The sequence below is a fragment of the Rana temporaria genome, chromosome 1, assembly GCF_905171775.1.
Source record: "Rana temporaria chromosome 1, aRanTem1.1, whole genome shotgun sequence".
Classification (NCBI taxonomy): domain Eukaryota; kingdom Metazoa; phylum Chordata; class Amphibia; order Anura; family Ranidae; genus Rana; species Rana temporaria.
The window spans coordinates 211,802,370-211,822,464 of NC_053489.1; the positions used below are offsets into that span (position 1 = coordinate 211,802,370).

Here is a 20,095-nt window from a genome sequence, read left to right on the forward strand (position 1 = left end):
TGTTATTTTCTTACTTGTTATACTTCTACACCCAGAGGCGCCTCTCCTTTTGGCTAGATTGCAGACAGGTGGCTGGTTTGGGTTTGCTGACCTGCCATTCCAGAGCATCAAATGGAGTGTAATGCTGAGAAACTACTTGTAAGTTAGAGCTGTAGAAGGGAGCAGGAGCCGCATAAGCCGATGCCTCCTATGTACTGCTGACTCCTGTTCCATGCCCAGTGATACTATCTGCACTCTAACTCTTATGCGGGGTAGCGGTCTTCAGAGTGGTGCCAGCAGCAGGAAAGAAGAAATCTTCAGTGTGTGTGTTGATAAGTGGTGAGGAGGCCATATGTTGCCTTCTCAACATCTGATTTAAACCCGTGATTGCCTATGGTAGTCCTGCAATTGGATGTTTAAATCAGATGTGAGGAGGCGGCACTGTGACCGGTGATCTTTGATTTCTCACATGTTGTTCAGGTAGATCTCCATCTCTCTAAGGTTGCCTACCCCTGCATTAGACAAATATTGTATATATTTAAAGAGTAAGGTCAGCACATAACTTGCTCACCTGTTCAAAATATATATGTTGTACCATTAAGTATTTTTGTCTCTATTCTTCCAGGTCCGTCACTGGAAACTGCTTCCATTAATCACTGTGCTGGGCCTTAGTAATGGCTTGCCATTTGGCTATCATGTGTCAGTGATCAGCTCTTCATCAGTGGTAAGCAGGAGCTCTCCTTTTATAGTGTAAAGAAGACTATACAACGGTTAGCAATTTAATAGACTCCAGAGACTCAAACTGCCAATGATATATGATGGTGAATAGCTAGAAAATATATGGGAGGACAACTAAATCACTAACACAAGTAATCAGATTTTAAAAAATAGAAAGATATTTAAAAATGTTTTTTGAAATAAATGATACAGTTGTCCTAATGGCTTAAAACATTTGTGAACAGACAACACCAAAAAATACACTGTATATATCAGTGATGGCAAATCTTGGCACTCCAGATGTTTTGGAACTACATTTCCCATGATGCTCATGCACATCGTGTGTGTATATATATATATATATATATACATATAAAAAGTCTAGAAGATCGCTGCACCTAAAGTTTCTTTATTGAACCAAATTTCACACAAACATTAGATGATGTGTAACTTCAAATTAAGTTTAGGGCTCACAAGCTTACGCCCTTCTTCAGATCAAACACATCAAAGTTACACATATGGCTTAAATGCCATAAATTTTACAAATTTTTGGAATTATCAATTATCTGATTAGTAATACAAATACAAATTAGATCCTTTTCTTATACATCCTTATATCACAGGTGGGGAAATTGTTAGCAAAGTGTAGAGCAGTGTTTCTCAACTCCAGTCCTCGGGGCGCACCAACAGGTCATGTTTTCAGGATTTCCCTCAGATCAAACTGCTGTGGTAATTACTAAGGCAGTGAAACTGATAAAATCACCTGTGCACAATAATGGAAAGCCTGAAAACATGACCTGTTGGTGCGCCCCGAGGACTGGAGTTGAGAAACACTGGTGTAGAGCACTCCCATATTTTCTTGTCAATTTTTTTTATTGAATACACAGCAATTAACAGGTTTGTCTATTACACTTATAGAAATAAAGGTAATAAAGCTCTTTGTTATACAATGTTATACACATATTGGCTATAAAATAAAATATCTTTGATTGTAACTGATGTTTAAATTTGAGTTTATCCCCAAATAAATGTCGGTACACTTTTCTGTGCTAATCTCAGATAATAGGAGGGAATAGGGATCGGTAGGACTGAACAGGTATAATAGTTTGGGCAGAATCGTCATTTTTGTTGCATTAATCTTTCCTATCCATGATAACGGGAGGCGTGACCATTTTTTCAATAGGCTTGTGATCTGTTTTAGCAGTGGAGGATAGTTAGCTGTGAATAGTTCTGTGTGAGAAGCTGTAAAGTGTATTCCAAGATATGGAATCGATTTCTCTGTCCAGGTAAAGGGGAGAGCATTCTTCACTGCAATCAATTCCATATTGGAGAGGCATTTCTTTGGGTTAATTATGAGGCCGGAATTGTATTGAAGGAGTCTGAATTGTATCCTGCATATTTGTTATAAGCCTTAGGTTTATTATAAAGTGCTGCAATCCATTTTATAAAATGTGGGCCAAAGCCCCATTTCTGTAAAGAATAATGCAAATATTGGCAGGCAACAGAATCAAAGGCCTTCTTGATATCAAGGGAAAGGAAGCATGAAGGGATTTGTCGCGTTTTAGCGATATGTGTTAGAAGTACTGCTCTGCGCACATTGTCACCCGCTTGTCTAGTCGACATAAAGCCCACCTGGTCCCCGCAAATTAGATTGCCTATGATTCTATTAAGGCGCTTTGCTAAAATTTTTGTTAGGAGTTTAATATCTAAGTTTAGGAGGGAGATGGGGCGATAATTTGTACAAGAAGTATCATCCGACTGGGTTTTAGGTATCATGCATACAATAGCCATTAAAGATTCCTGTCTAAAGGAATGTCCTTCCAATAATACATTAAAGGCTTAAGCTAAGATAGGTGAAAGAGTTACTGAGAACGATCAATAGTATAAGGCCGAATATCCATCTGGACCTGGTCTTCTATTCATTTTTAATTCTTTGATTGCATTCGCTACCTCTTCTGTAGTGATTGATTCTTCTAGAAAACTCTTTTGGGTGTGAGTCAATTCTGGCAAGGTTATAGTGGAAAATAAAGGTATTACAACCCATGGATAAAGGATGCTGCACACTCCTGATAAGACTTAAAAGAAAAAAGAAGATTACCCCTAGGGGCTTTATGTTGTTGCAATACGTGAATAATATAAAAAGATTTGTAAAAAAGTATAAATTTTATTAGAATAAATACATTTATCAGACAAGCACCATATGCAGAACTCAGGACATGAGCTTGACAAAAGATCAATCGAAAAAATACAAATTACATATCAAAAACAACCAAGAATGGACATGAACAGTACTGTACTGTAAACATATTCCACTATAGGCGTAAAAATCCCCTACGCGTTTCGACCTTAACAGTAGCGGTCTTCCTCAGGGAGCAATAGTTTTTTGCCCGACCATAGATTCTACAAAGAAAGCATGCATATCAGTGGAGACTGTAAACCAATCAAACACAGAGGGGGACACGCCGACCAACGAGCATGGATGTGGCACATGTATAGTCATTAATAATCTGATAATGAAAATAGGGGGTAACTATATGCGCAAACCACACTAATGGATAATAAATTAAAATGAAATCAAAATGATCTACAGCAGCAGCCACAACTAAAAGGTGTTCACACACTTAAACAGTAATTGAGCGCCCCAACAATTACCCATTAATTACATCATTAATCTGAGATGTATGCTACTTACCAAGGCAGATGTCGGAAATCGGGAACCGAGGCCAACCAACGAGCCACGCCACCGGGAGCCATCCCGTGGTTGGGGTACAGGCGGAAAAAGGAGGATGAGGTCAGTTGGAAACAGACCAAAAATGGGGAACAAAAAGAGGGCCACTCCCAGGTCTACAAGAGGTCACAACCTGCGTCACTGTATATGCAAAAAAATTTGGGAAAATAAGTTGTCAGCCTCCATAGGATTGAATTCATTAGTGGTCGCGTACACGGAGGAAAGATGGGAATGAAATTTATGTACAATTTTGGCTGGGTTACTAGTGTATATATTTTTTGATCATTTTAAACGGATTGGTTTGAATCATTTGTTTACTGATTTCTGTGCGTGTGCTAGGTATGTACCTGGTTTGTTGGATTTCATATGAAAGCTATGTCTAGAACAGTTGAGGGATTTGTCAACTGATTCCATGAGGAACAAGTCATATTCCAAACAAGTTTTTTCCAATAAATTTTTTGTTTTCAGAGAGGGGTTTTCTTGAAAGGCTATAAAAGCTGCATTAAATTCAGATTCAAGCATACGCTCAAATTGTTGTAAAAGAGCTGGGGGAGCAGTAGAGACCTGAGAGGAATTCTGTGAGAGATTTCGCAAATTTTCAAACTCTTCTGGGGAGACAGGCTGCAATCGTTTTTGCCTGTGTGAGCGCACTGAGGCCGTGAATGAGGCAGGGGCCGGCGCCATCTTAGTTCCGGCTCTCACCCGTGGGTCTTTTGTGAGGAGATTTTTCATTTTGGCACAGCCGTTTCCCAGCACATCTTTGTGGCTAAAAATGGATCAGCAGGTTCCCAGGGGCTAGCGGGGGGAAGGTAGGTATCATTGTGCCTCACGGTCTCCGTTATAGCTGCTGCTTTTCTCCTCAGTGGTGCGGAGCTCTAACAGTGCATGACCGTTCTGTTAGACTCCGCGCAGGCGCCCTACACTCCCATATTTCAACAGAAGCTTTCAACATGTTTAGTCTGTCAATAAGAAACATGTACACAATGGGTCTGATTTACTATGAACAATGCGCTGCGCCGGTTCATGCCTTAATTGGTGCGCCAGATAAATAATTAATTGAGCGTGTGAACTGGCGCAGCAGACGGCCGCAATGCAATAATAAATATGTAAACGGTAGAATCCGCGGAACACCATTTAGAAGTCTATGGGAGAAATCAAAAGTGTTAATTTTAAAGGTTAATATGCAAGTTTTTGTCATAAAAAGTGTTTGGGGACCTGGGTCCTGCCCCAGGGTACATGTATCAATGCAAAAAAAATTGAAGTTTTTTAGGGAGCAGTGAATTTAATAATGCTTAAAGTGAAACAATAAAAGTGAAATATTCCTTAAAATTTTGTACCTAGGGGGGATGTATAGTATGCCTGTAAATTAGCGCGTGTTTCCCGTGCTTAGAACTGTCCCTGCACAAAATGACATTTCTGAAGGAAAAAAAGTAATTTAAAATCACTCGCAATTATAATGAATTGTCGGCTCCCGGCAATACAGAGAGAAGTAATTGATTAAAATTAAAAATGCGTGGGGGTCCACCCAAATTCAATTACCAGATTTGGAATGGATATTACGGGGAACCCTGCATCAAATAAAAAATAATGATGTGGTGTTCCCCCCAAATATCCATACCAGGCCCTTTGGGTCTGGTATGTATTTTAAGGGGAACTCCACCCCAAATAAAAAAAAATGGCGTGGAGTTCCCCCCAAAAATGCACACAAGACCCCTTTATCCGAGCATGCAACCTGGCAGGCCGCAGGAAAAGAGGGGGGATGAGAGAGCACCCCCCTCCTGAACCGTACCAGGCCACATGCCCTCAACATGGGAAGAATGCTTTGGGGGTCTGTGACCTCTCAAAGCACCATGGGCCAGATTCACAGAGGAGATACGACGGCGTATCTCCTGATACACCGTCGTATCTCCTGATACACCGTCGTATCTCCTGTCGTATCTATGCGGCTGATTCATAGAATCAGTTCCGCATAGATAGCCCTAAGATCCGACAGGTGTAATTGACTTACACCGTCGGATCTTAGGATGCAATACTTCGGCCGCCGCTGGGGGGAGTTTGCGTCGTATTCCAGCGTCGGGTATGCAAATGAGGTTTTACGGCAATCCACAAAGGTTTTCGCATTCGTTATCTCGGCGCAAGTCTTTTTTTCCCGTCGCAAACTTAAGTGTGCTATTAACATGGTGTAAAATTACTCCGCCATGTTAAAGTATGGCCGTCGTTCCCGCATCGATTTTGAATTTATTTTTTTCGGCGTAAGTACGTTACGCACGTCGCGATTCAAAAACACGTCGGGTCGCTGTAATTTCGCGCAAAGCACGTCGGGAAAATTGCGAACGGAGCATGCGCAGAACGTCCGGCGCGGGAGCGTGCCTAATTTAAATTGTACACGCCCCATTTGAATTGGGCGGGCTTGCGCCAGACGGGTTTACGTTACACCGCCGCAAGTTTACAGGTAAGTGCTTTGAGGATCAGGCACTTACACTGAAAACTTGCGGCGGTGTAACGTAAATGGGTTACGCTGCGCCACCGCAAATGTACCTGAATCTGGCCCTATAACTTTTGCGCAAACCAATCACTATACGCTTATTGCAATTTTTTTTTTCAGCGTCGGGTATGCAGCGTCGGGTATGCAAATGAGGATTTACGGCGATCCACTAAGTTTTTTCCCGTCGTTACGTCGTCGCTAGTAATTTTTTCCCGTCGCAAATTTACACCTGCTTTAACATGGCTTTACTTTAGTCGAGCAATGTTAAAGTATGGCCGTCGTTCCCGGGTCGAATATCAATTTTTTTTTGTTTTCGCGTAAGACGTCCGGGAATACGAATGGACGCTACGCACGTCGCCGTTCGAAAAAATGACGTCACTGCGTGCAAATCACAGCGGGAATTTCAAGACGGAGCATGCGCAGTACGTCCGGCGCGGGAGCCGGAATTGGGCGGGCTTGCGCCAGACTAATTTACGATACACCGCCGCAAGTTTCCAGGTAAGTGCTTTAAGGATCGGGCACTTACACTGAAAACGTGCGACGGTGTAACATAAACAGGTTACGTTACACGGCCGCAATTTTTTGTGAATCTGGCCCCATGTTCCCATGTTGATGGGGACAAGGGCCTCATCCCCACAACCCTTACCCGGTGGTTGTGGGGGTCTGCGGGCGGGGGGCTTATCGGAATCTGGCAGACCCCTTTAACAAAGGGGACCCCCAGATCCTGCCCCACCCCGTGTGAAATGGTAATGGGGTACAAATGTACCCCTACCATTTCACAAAAAAAGTGTCAAAAATTTAAAAAAAGACAATGGCCGGTTTTTGACAATTCCTTTATTAATGTCTTCTCCTTTCCCCGCTTCTTCTTCCATCTTCTTCTTTTCTGCATTCGGGTTTCTTCCTTCATCTTGTTCTTCCTCTGCCTTCTCCTTCGGTGTTCTCATCCGCATCTTGCTCCGGGCTTCTTCTTTTCTCCATTTGGGTTTCTTCCTCCATCTTGTTCTTCCTGTGCTTCTTTCTTCTGTGTTCTCGTCCACATCTTGCTCTGGCTTCTTCTTCCCCGCTTCGTTCTCTGGACGATGCGCTTCCATGGGAAGTTTCCGCTGTGTGACGCTTCTGTTCTTCTGACAGTTCTTCTCTAACTGAGGACAGGACCACCCGTTGACCCCGACCCCGAAGCCAGAGCAAGATGCGGACGAGAACACCGAAGGAAGAAGCACAGGAAGAACAAGATGGAAGAAGAAACCCGAATGGAGAAAAGAAGAAGCCGGAGCAAGATGTGGACGAGAACACCGAAGGAAGAAGCAGAGGAAGAACAAGATGGAGGAAGAAACCCGAATGCAGAAAAGAAGAAGATAGGATAAGAAGCGCGGAAAGAAGACATTAATAAAGGAATTGTCAAAAACCGGCTATTGTCTTTTTTTACATTTTTGACACTTTTTTGTGTGAAATGGTAGAGGTACAAAGTACCCCATTACCATTTCACACGGGGGGGGGCGGGATCTGGTGGCCCCCTTTGTTAAAGGGGTCTTCCAGATTCCGATAAGCCCCCTGCCCGCAAACCCCCAAAGCATCCTCCCCATGTTGAGGACATGTGGCCTGGTACGGTTCAGGAGGGGGGGCGCTCTCTCGTCCCCCCTCTTTTCCTGCGGCCTACCAGGTTGCATGCTCGGATAAGGGTTCTGGTGTGGATTTTTGGGGGGAACTCCATGCCATTTCTTTTTTTAATTTGGGGTAGAGTTGCCCTTAAAATCCATACCAGACCTGAAGGGCCTGGTATGGATATTTGGGGGGAACCCCACATAATTTTTTTTTTTATTTGACGCAGGGTTCCCCTTAATATCCATACCAGACCTGAAGGGCCTTGTAATTGAATTTGGGGGGACCCCCACACTTTTTTTTTTTTTTTTTTAGCAATGACTTCTCTGTATTGCCAGGAGCTGACAATTCATTATAGCCACGAGTGATTTTAAATTACTTTTTTTCCTTCAGAATGTCATTTTGTGCAGGGACAGTTCTAAGCACGGGAAACAAGCGCTAATTTACAGGCATACTATACACCCCCTAGGTATGAAATTTAAAGGAATATTTCACTTTTATTGTTTCACTTTAAGCATTATTAAATTCACTGCTCCCGAAAAAACTTAAGTTTTAAAAAAAAATTGAATTGATACATGTCCCCTGGGACAGGACCCAGGTCCCCAAACACTTTTTATGACAAAAACTTGCATATTACCCTTTAACCACTTGACCACTGGGCACTTGAACCCCCTTAATAACCAGACCAATTTTCAGCTTTCGGTGCTCTCACATTTTGAATGACAATTACTCAGTCATACAACACTGTACCCAAATGAAATTGTTGTGCTTTTTTCCCCACAAATGGAGCTTTCTTTTGGTGGTATTTAATCACCGTTGGTTTTTTTTATTTTTTGCGCTATAAAAGAAAGAATACTGAAAATTCTGTAAAAAATTGAATTTTTCTTCGTTCTGTTATAAAATTTAGCAAATTTGTAATTTTTCTTCATACATTTTTGCCAAAATTTATACTGCTACATATCTTTGGTAAAAATAAGTACAAATTGGTGCATATTATTTGGTCTTTGTGAAAGTTATAGAGCCCACAAGCTATGGTGCCAATATCAGAAAATTGATCACACCTGAAGTACTGACGTCCTATCTCATTTCTTGAGACCCTAACATGCCAGAAAAGTACAAATACCCCCCAAATTACCCCTTTTTGGAAATAAGACATTCCAAGATATTTAGAAATAGACATGGTGAGTTTTTTTAAGTTGTCACTTTTTCCCACAATTCTTTGCAAAATCAAGATTTTTTTTTAACAAAATTGTCATATTAGCAGGTTATTTCTCACACACAGCATATGCATTCCACAAATTATACCCCAAAACACATTCTGCTATTCCTCCCGAGTATGGCGATACCACATGTGTGAGACTTTTACACAGCGAGATGAAGTTACGCCGAGTAAATAGATACCCAACATGTCACCCTTCAAAATTACACACGCTTGTCGAATGGTGCCAAACTTCGCTACTTAAAAATCCCCATAGGTGACGCTTTAAATATTTTTACTGGTTACATATTTTTAGTTGGAGAAGAGGTCTAGGGCCAAAATTATTGCTCTCACTCTAACGTTCGCAGCGATACCTCACATGTGTGGTTTGAACACCGTTTTCATATGTGGGCGGGACTTACGTGTGCGTTCGCTTCTGTATACGAGCACACGGGAACAGGGGCGCTTTAAAAAAAAAATATGTATTGTTTATTTTACTTTATTTATTTTAGTTTGACATGTTTTTCCCCAAAAATAAATGTTTTGATCACTTTTATTCCTATTACAAGGAATGTAAACATCCCTTGTAATAGGAATATAGCATGACAGGTCCTCTTTACAGTGAGATATGGGATCAATAAGACCCCACATCTCACCTCTAGCCTGAAAAAATAAAAAATAAAACGATCCTGGCTTCGATCGTAGCGGTGAGTCGGAAGAAGCACCGGAGGGCTACGGGAGGGGGGGACGTCCCCTTTCGCCTCCCGTAAGAACGATCAAGAGGCAGAACAGCCGCCATGATTGTTCTTATGGTGTAGAGAATCGCCGGCTGAAAAAGATGATATCTGAATGATGCCTGTAGCTGCAGGCATCATTCAGATATCCCTGCACCAAATTAAGGACGTGGAAAAGAGGAAGGGTAGGGGCAAAAGAATAGTTGCTGAAGCTAGACTTGAGGACATGCCCACCCAAATGGGCATGTTGTGCGGGGAAGCTGAACCGGTGACGTTGGACGCCGCTATCCTGGCAGCGTTTGGACGTCTCCTGGTTGGGGAGCTCATTTAGAGGGCTGCTGCCCATGGATGAGCAGTGTGGATCTCATCCTGGTGATGAGTGAGGCAGTGACGGCACTGACATGGTTTGCAGTGCCTTGGGGACTTTTATGGATGCCTTTATCAATTTTAGTCCATGCATTACCCTGCCTTCTCTGTCACCAATATGGATACCTCCATGGCTGACATCACACTGGTTATTACCAGTGACACCGGACACCGCACTCCTTATGACCCCGTAGGCGTCTGCACCAACCAGCGTCTTGTATTCCACCTTGTCTACCTGCCTGCACTACATTAGGAATTATTTTCTTATTTTTCCTTAGCCCCCAATGCATCCACAGATTTCACTGCTGTGGTAAGTTTTTACCGCTAATCATACCCCCCTTCCCCCTCATCTTCCCTTCCTTCCTTTCCCTTCCACCTCCCCCTTTTCTCCCTCCCCTTCCTCTCCACCACCCCTTTCTTACCTGACCCTAGTTCCATATATATGGGTTTCTTCAATCAATTATATATCCTTCACTCAGAGAATGGCGCATTATCCCCCATGTCTGCCGTGGGGGGAACCATTTGGGCGGCCCGCCTCCGCACTTGTTTTTACTACTCATCGGGTAAGCTACCAATACTTCTGTCTATCTATTATCTATTTTGGCTGAATTGTATTTTATTATTTTACACTGTTATGTATTTTATAGATTGGCTCTCCTGAAGAAGCAGTACACCCGCAAAACTAGTAGAGACTTCGCCCAATCTTTGATCTGTATGATTGTTTTGCATTTTTTATCTGTAATAAATCTTTTTAATTCAACAACTTCTATTGTTCTTTATCAGTACCGAGATAGTCCACAAACATTTGGGTGGGCATGTCCTCAAGTCTAGCTTCAGCAACTATTATTTTGCCCCTACCCTTCCTCTTTTCCACATTAACTTGGATGATGGTACGTTTTTAATACAATTACTCACTTCTTATATGAGGCTATACTCCAATTTTGTTCATAAAGTCAAGAACGTCATATGACGGCCGGTGGGGGGGAAGTAGTTAAAACGCATTTTTTTTCCAGAGTATTTTCCAGGTATTGCAGAGTATTTTCCGGGGATTGCAGAGTATTGGCCGGGTATTGCAGAGTATTGGCCAGGTATTGCAGAGTATTGGCCGGCTATTGCAGAGTATTGGCTGGGTATTTCAGAGTATTGGCCGGGTATTTCAGAGTATTGGTCGGGTATTTCAGAGTATTGGTCGGGTATTTCAGAGTATTGGTCGGGTATTTCAGAGTATTGGTCGGGTATTTCAGAGTATTGGTTGGGGTATTGCAGAGTATTGGTTGGGGTATTGCAGAGTATTGGCCGGGGTATTGCAGAGTATTGCCCGGGGTATTGCAGAGTATTGCCCGGGGTATTGCAGAGTATTGCACGGGGTATTGCAGAGTATTGGCTGGGATATTGCAGAGTATAGGCCCGGGGTATTGCAGAGTACTGGCAGGGGTATTGCAGAGTACTGGCAGGGGTATTGCAGAGTATTTGCAGGGGTATTGCAGAGAATTGGCAGGGGTATTGCAGAGTATTGGCAGGGGTATTGTACAGTATTGCATGGACGTCCTCCCAGAGTTAACGAACCGCCCTGTAGACATCTTTTGTCTATGGGCGGGTCATTATGTGGTTAAAATGAACACTTTTGATTTCTCCCATAGACTTCTAAATGGTGTTCCGCGGCTTCTACCGTTGCCACATTTGTTATTGCATTGCGCCCGTCTGCTGCGCCAGTTCACATGCTCAATTAATGATTTATCCGGCGCACCAATTAAGGCTTGAACCAGCGCAGCGCATTGTTCATAGTAAATCAGCCCCTTAGTGTTCTTCCTTTTCTATATAAGAGATAAGGGGGAGCTTGAAATTCACTAATATTCTGAGAATTCTCTCTTAATAAATCCCAATGTTTCTTAAGGATATTATGGATATGAAGTGAATACGGATGATACTGTGATACTGTGACACAAATGGAATTCTCCTATCATTTCTATAGTAGAGGAGTTTGTAAATGGTTTTCATTTTGTGTGTCTAGTCACTGTTGTGACTTTCTAATTTTGTACTTTTGTAATTATATTTTTTGTAATAAACGGTATTTTTTTTTATAATTAAGCGTTTGTTTCTGGGTACCGCAACAGTCCTACCACCACTGGCGATTAGGGTCCTTTTAGGAGTAGTCCCTGGTACATTTCCGTCTTACCTCTTCAATTATTATAGGATGATGGTACACACCCCTATCCTTTTTGAACTAATGAGGCAATTCCCTTAATAGTATATATTCTAAATATATATATTATATATATTGTGGCGGTGGGACCCTGTGCTACCTTAAAGATTGCTGGTTTACGCCATATTTTGTAGAGAAAGACACGCTCATTGCACAGCTGTGTGTTGGGCTATTTAGTTGGGACCTGACTATGGCTCGGGGCCCCACCCCACAGACAGGAAGTCTGTGCCTGGGAGTCAGGTGGATTCCCATCCCTCTGAGAGGAGTTATGCCGCGTAAACACGACCATTTTTAATGCACATTTTTCACGTCGCGAAAAATGCTCTGGAACCCATACACGATCGTTTTTAATGACATAAAACATTTTTCACATCATGAGAAACTGTCGTGTGTACGCAGCATTAGACGCTGCATGGGTGCAGCCAGAGCATGTATGTCTGCAGGAGGCAGATGTCATTGGTGATAGAGCAGCAAGGCACTGATCAGGAGTAAGCTAGGAGAGAGCTTAACTTTTTGTGCTTTTAAATAAAAGTGGGCTACCAGGCCCTTATTCAGTTCTGGACTGGCGTACTCACTAAAAACACACCTACCGCTGAAGTCTTTTCACCCCAATCTTACAATATATATATATATACGTATATATATATATATATATATATATATATATATATATATAAAAATACACCCTTATAATCTCTTAACAACAATATCTCTTTTCAACCACCCCTTAATGTGTACATTAAAGTTATTATAATATTGTTCTTTGTATTTATAATGTGCAATTACTTAGCATGAACCACTGTCCTATTGGTACAGTACAACTCAACTCAGATTACACAGATCAACCGTCTACCTACCATTCCATTGAATGCATTCAACAAGAAATCTTTGTAAATAGAGTCTTGTTACTTAAATTGCATATTTGTAATATGTATATTTAATCCTTGAAAACATTTGAAGAGCTACACGGAATTTATTTACCACTCCCTTTCTTCATTTCCACCGTTCATTAAATGGATACACTTTATTAGAATGTACAATTATTGAGTTGCATTAGACCTACCCATGCTGAATTACATACAGTTTCAATTAAAGTAAATTGAATGAACTTTATAGCTGAAGTGTAGCAAGATAGCATTAGTAGCTCACTGTTTGGTTTGCTTTTAGCTTGAAATTGGTGAGTAATAAAATCTGGAGCTAAAGTCCCACATTGGGTAGACATGACATTATGGTCATTTGATTAAAGATTAAGGGGCAGATTCACAAAGCGAGTACGCCAGCGTATCTACTGATACGCCGGCGTACTTTCAAATTTCCTGCGTCGTATCTCTGTTTTGAATCCTCAAAACAAGATACGATGGCATCTGGGTTAGATCCGACAGGCTTACATCTTCGTACGCCTTCGGATCTAAGATGCAATTCTTCGGCGTCCGCTGGGTGGCGTTCCCGACGTTTTCCGCGTTGAGTATGCAAATTAGCTATTTCTGACGATCCACGAACGTACGAGCGCCCGCATTCTTTTACGTCGTTTCCGTTCGGCTTTTTCCGGCGTATATTTAAAGCTGCTATTTGGTTGACTATAGTTACACCTGCTATGTTAAGTATGGCCATCGTTCCCGCGTTTAATTTGATTATTTTTTTTCGGTTGCATAAGTCGTCCATGAATCGGGATGGACGTAATTTACGTCCACATCAAAACAATGACGTCCTTGCGACGTAATTTAGCGCAATGCACGGCGGGAAATTTAGGAACGGAGCATGCGCAGTTCGTTCGGCGTGGGGACGCGCTTCATTTAAATGAAACACGCCCCCTACTCGCCGCATTTGAATTCCGCGCCGTTACGCCGCTTGAGATACACTACGCCGCCGTAACTTACGACGTGAAATCTTCCTGGATTCAAAATAAAGGCAGGTAAGGTACGGCGGCGTAGCGTATCTCATATACGATGCGCCGGGGCAGATCTTTGTGGATCTGCCCCTATGTAAACCCTCGTCCAAAACCCCCCCCCCCCCAAAAAAAAACTGCAAGACAAAGGCATAAAGAGCTAGCATGCATAGCATACTAGCTCATTATGTATTACTTACCTCAGATCGAAGCCCCCGCAGCAGTCCATGTCTCCCCCTCCGGCTGCTGACATGTCATCCCGGAGTTACTTCCAGGTATCACATCTCCGGCGCTGTGATTGGCCGGAGCCGCGATGACGTCACTCCCGCGCATGCCCACGGGAGCCGCCGATAACAGCACAAAGACTGGAGCAACGGCACATAGGTGCCATTGCTTCAGTTTGCTCCAGTGCGCCTGTGCCGATGACTTCAGCACATCCAGACACAGAGGTATATCTCCTAAACCGTGCAGAGATATCCTGGGTAGCTACAGGTAATCCTTAATATAGGCTTACTTGTAGCATAAAGTTGTTAGAAAGGGTGGTAGAACAATATGAAATCCTTATAATATGATCAAACCCTTATATTTTAATCAAACAAAATTGCAGGTTGGTTCATTGGCTCAATGTTTATTTGTAGACTTCACGCAGTATTAAACCCAGAAACATCATTTTTTATATATATTGTATCTTACCAATTCTTTTATTGTGGTGACTGCATTAGTTTAACCTTTTTTCATTTATTTTCACCCAATGATCAGGCCAGCAAGTCTGATATTTTTTAATTTGTTTTAATTGGCCAAGCTGTCCAGCAAATGTGGCAGTTAGAGGAAAACTAAAAGAAAAAAACAACTTTTTAAAATGCAATAGCAGGAGTTCAACTTTAATTTGTTTGTCAAGTCCATCTAAATCTGCTAGTTCATTTAAGACTACCCTCTTCCCAGCATGAAAATGCTGCTGTCCAAAGTAGTGACATTTGCTCCTCTAGACTAGAGACATCAAAAGACAAGAAGTGTGTTACTAGCCGAATCACTAGGTGAAAATAAAGGAAAAAAGCCTAAAAAAATAATAAAAGAAGCCACTAGATTTAAGGATTGTAAGCTGCAATGTAGTACATTTGTGTTTTAGTTTTTTCTTTTTTTTTTGCCATTTTAACCCTTTCAGCATCTACCAGAGTTGCCTGAATGTCAATCTAATTCATTGTTTCCCATTGGTAAGAGCGGTGCTTTGGATTTCCACAGATTACACAGATATGTGTGCTATAGGAGTAGTATTTAAAAAAGGGAGGAGTCCAGCTATTATTAGTGGGAATGCTTTAATAAGCATTCCCAGTATTGATATTCGTTTTTTATTATTCTTCTTAATTTTAATTAGTGGGAATGCTTAATAAGCATTCCCAGTATTGATATTCGTTTTTTATTATTATTATTCCGTACGTTTTTTGGCTCTGCGTAACTTCGGCATACTTTCAGCTATTGAGACCATTCAACTATTAAAATGTTCGTCTCGTTCAGCTAACGATGGGACTTCTTCAAGTTTTTTTGTACTATTTATACTTTTTAAAATATTAAGCTTTTAGACACTTTTTTTTAACATTGAAGTCAATGAGAACATCCTTTTTCCCTTTGAAATCACATGCCCTGCCAAAAGTTTCAGCTCCTTCATACTTTCACTTACAGACACCAAACAAACTTTAAAGCGGTCACAAAATATTCAGGTATCCGGCTATGACTTTTCAGATTGATATCTTTTACGGTTTTTGTGAAAACGCAATTTATGTTTAGCGATTTTTTCAGAAAATGGAATCGGTTATAATGTAACCCTATGGAAGGGATTTAGAGTGTGTCATGTGACCTTTAGAGTGGAGATGATTGAAAAAAAAGTTATCTTTAAAAAAAGGGGGAACAAATTGCTCTCACGCCCACAAGATCTACTTGTCATACACAATTTATATATCAAAACATAGGTATGGTTGTCTGGTTTCAGGCAATGTTATCAGTTTTGTGATACGTATTTTATTTTTAGATCCAGGAGCTTCTAAAGGACAAGAGGGACAAATAAACTCTCATTGACACTCATGTTAAAAAGACTTTAAAATGTTTCTGCAAAACACACAAAGACGCTCTTTTCTAAATCGCTGACATGCCCACATTTTTAAGTTTATCAACATAAATTTCATATCGATGCGTTCACAAGGGCCGTGTCTTTCAAACGGTGAAGTCGCTGTATCGATCGCATGTACGGTTGTGGATTTATTACGTTTTGTTTGAAGGCTTCGATAACTGATTTTGTGTGTGGATGAAAGCGTTTCTAATGGTATTTTGATTCCCTAAATAGCTTTCCTTACCTCAGTGCAGTCCTCCTCCCCCACCTCATGTGGAGAAAGCCTCTTGAGGGGGGAGGGGCGACCAGGCAAGTCAGGACACTCTCTATATTGCAGATAGAGAAAGGAGCTGTGTGATATTAGGCTTTATAAGTACTGAAGGAACACTGCTTGTATGTCCTAAAGATACTGTAGTGGTTATGGTGAAAGGGCTCAGCAATTCAGCTATTCAGCATTCCCACTCGCATTTTCCTCAGGAAATGCATTGTCTAGTTAGTGGGAATGCTTTCATAAGCATTCCCAGTATTGATATTCGTTTTTTATTATTCTTAATTTTAATTTTATCCTTTATTCCGTACGTTTTTTGGCTCTGCGTAACTTCTGCATACTTTCAGCTATTGAGACCATTCAACTTTTAAAATGTTCGCCTCGTTCAGCTAACGATGGGACTTCTTCAAGTTTTTTTGTACTATTTATACTTTTTAAAATATTAAGCTTTTAGACACTTTTTTTAACATTGAAGTCAATGAGAACATCCTTTTTCCTGCTTCAAAACACACGTTCTGCCAAAAGTTTCAGCTCCTTCATACTTTCACTTACAGACACCAAACAAACTTTAAAGCGGTCACAAAATATTCAGCTATCCAAACATGACTTTCTAGATTGATATCTTTTACGGTTTTTGTGAAAACGCAATTTACGTTTAGTGATTTTTTTATCGGTTATAATGTAATCCTATGGAGCAGGTTTAGAGTGTGTCATGTGACCTTTAGAGTGGAGATCATCCACAAAAAATATTATCTTTAAAAAAAGGGGGAACAAATTGCTCTCACGCCCACAAGATCTACTTGTCATACACAATTTATATATCAAAACGTAGGTATGCTTGTCTGGTTTCAGGCAATGTGATCAGTTTTGTGATACGTATTTTAGTTTTAGTTCCTGGAGCTTCTAAAGGACAACAGCCTGAAATCTTCTCTCATAGACTCTCATGTTAAAAAGTCTAAAAAATGTTTCTGCAAAACACACAACGACGCTCTTTTCTAAATCGCTGACATGGCCACATTTTTAAGTTTATCAACATAAATTTCATATCGATGCGTTCACAAGGGCCGTGTCTTTCAAACGGTGAAGTCGCTGTATCGATCGCATATACGGTTGTGGATTTATTAACTTTTGTTTGAAGGCGTAATTCATGTATTTGGTCTGTGAATAAAAGGCGTTTGTAATGGTATTTCTTTCCATAAATAGCTTTCCTTACCTCAGGGCAATATTCCTCCTCACTGACCTGGGGGAGGGGGGGAAACCTCTTGAGGGGGGAGGGGCGACCAGGAAGTCAGGATGCTCTCTACTTTGCAGATAGAGAAAGGAGCTGTGTGTCCTAAAGATAGTGTAGTGGTTATGGTGAATGGCTTTGGTGCGGGCTCAGCAATTCAGCATTCCCACTCGCATTTTCCTCAGGAAATGCATTTTCTAGTGGTATTTTGATTCCCCAAACAGCTTTCCTTACCTCAGTGCAGTCCTCCTCCCCCACCTCATGTGGAGAAAGCCTCTTGAGGGGAGGGGCGACCAGGCAAGTCAGGACACTCTCTATATTGCAGATAGAGAAAGGAGCTGTGTGATATTAGGCTTTATAAGTACTGAAGGAACACTGCTTGTATGTCCTAAAGATACTGTAGTGGTTATGGTGAATGGCTTTTGTGCGGGCTCAGCAATTCAGCATTCCCACTCGCATTTTCCTCAGGAAATGCATTGTCTAGTTAGTGGGAATGCTTTAATAAGCATTCCCAGTATTGATATTCGTTTTTTATTATTAGTGGGAATGCTTTAATAAGCATTCCCAGTATTGATATTCGTTTTTCATTATTAGTGGGAATGCTTTAATAAGCATTCCCAGTATTGATATTCGTTTTTTATTATTAGTGGGAATGCTTTAATAAGCATTCCCAGTATTGATATTCGTTTTTTTATTAGTGGGAATGCTTTAATAAGCATTCCCAGTATTGATATTCGTTTTTTATTATTAGTGGGAATGCTTTAATAAGCATTCCCAGTATTGATATTCGTTTTTTATTATTAGTGGGAATGCTTTAATAAGCATTCCCAGTATTGATATTCGTTTTTTATTATTAGTGGGAATGCTTTAATAAGCATTCCCAGTATTGATATTCGTTTTTTATTATTCTTCTTCTTAATTTTAATTAGTGGGAATGCTTTAATAAGCATTCCCAGTATTGATATTCGTTTTTTATTATTAGTGGGAATGCTTTAATAAGCATTCCCAGTATTGATATTCGTTTTTTATTATTCTTCTTCTTAATTTTATTCCGTACGTTTTTTGGCTCTGCGTAACTTCTGCATACTTTCAGCTATTGAGACCATTTAACTTTTAAAATGTTCGTCTCATTCAGCTAACGATGGGACTTCTTCAAGTTTTTTTGTACTATTTATACTTTTTAAAATATTAAGCTTTTAGACACTTTTTTTTAACATTGAAGTCAATGAGAACATCCTTTTTCCTGCTTCAAAACACACGTTCTGCCAAAAGTTTCAGCTCCTTCATACTTTCACTTACAGACACCAAACAAACTTTAAAGCGGTCACAAAATATTCAGCTATCCAAACATGACTTTTTAGATTGATATCTTATACGGTTTTTGTGAAAACGCAATTTACGTTTAGTGATTTTTTTATCGGTTATAATGTAATCCTATGGAGCAGGTTTAGAGTGTGTCATGTGACCTTTAGAGTGGAGATCTTTGAAAACAAAAATTATCTTTAAAAAAAGGGCGAACAAATTGCTCTCACGCCCACAAGATCTACTTGTCATACACAATTTATATATCAAAACGTAGGTATGCTTGTCTGGTTTCAGGCAATGTGATCAGTTTTGTGATACGTATTTTAGTTTTAGTTCCAGGAGCTTCTAAAGGACAAGAGTGACAAAACCACTCTCATTGACCGTCCATGTTAAAAATTTTAAAAATTTTCCTGCAAAACACACAAAGACGCTCTTTTCTAAATCGCTGGCATGGCCACAATTTTAAGTTTATCAACATAAATTTCATATCGATGCGTTCACAAGGGCCGTGTCTTTCAAACGGTGAAGTCGCTGTATCGATCGCATGTACGGTTGTGGATTTATTACGTTTTGTTTGGAGGCGTAATTAATGTATTGGTCTGTGAATTAAAAGGCGTTTGTAATGGAATTTCTTTCCATAAATAGCTTTCCTTACCTCAGGGCAATATTCCTCCTCACTGACCTGGGGGGAGGGGAAACCTCTTGAGGGGGGAGGGGCGACCAGGAAGTCAGGATACTCTCTACTTTGCAGATAGAGAAAGGAGCTGTGTGTCCTAAAGATAGTGTAGTGGTTATGGTGAATGGCTTTGGTGCGGGCTCAGCAATTCAGCATTCCCACTCGCATTTTCCTCAGGGAATGCATTTTCTAGTTTTAATTTTAATTTTAATTTTATTATTCCGTACGTTTTTTGGCTCTGCGTAACTTCTGCATACTTTCAGCTATTGAGACCATTCAACTTTTAAAATGTTCATCTCGTTCAGCTAACGATGGGACTTCTTCAAGTTTTTTTGTACTATTTATACTTTTTAAAATATTAAGCTTTTAGACACTTTTTTTTAACATTGAAGTCAATGAGAACATCCTTTTTCCTGCTTCAAAACACACGTTCTGCCAAAAGTTTCAGCTCCTTCATACTTTCACTTACAGACACCAAACAAACTTTAAAGCGGTCACAAAATATTCAGCTATCCAAACATGACTTTTCAGATTGATATCTTTTACGGTTTTTGTGAAAACGCAATTTACGTTTAGCGATTTTTTCAGAAAATGGAATCGGTTATAATGTAACCCTATGGAAG

General features: G+C 40.6%; 2 protein-coding genes across 2 annotated transcripts in view; both read left to right on the plus strand.

Moving 5' to 3' along the window:
* Positions 1–20,095, plus strand: part of LOC120942505 — a 189,993-nt gene that overhangs the window by 39,556 nt on the left and 130,342 nt on the right. The gene's annotated exons all lie outside the window — the stretch shown is intronic.
* Positions 1–20,095, plus strand: part of LOC120936620 (solute carrier family 2, facilitated glucose transporter member 11-like) — a 58,691-nt gene that overhangs the window by 3,512 nt on the left and 35,084 nt on the right. The window contains exon 2 of the mRNA XM_040349107.1: positions 605–703. Within this exon, the coding sequence (XP_040205041.1) occupies positions 605–703 (99 nt within the window). The remainder of the gene's footprint in view (positions 1–604; positions 704–20,095) is intronic.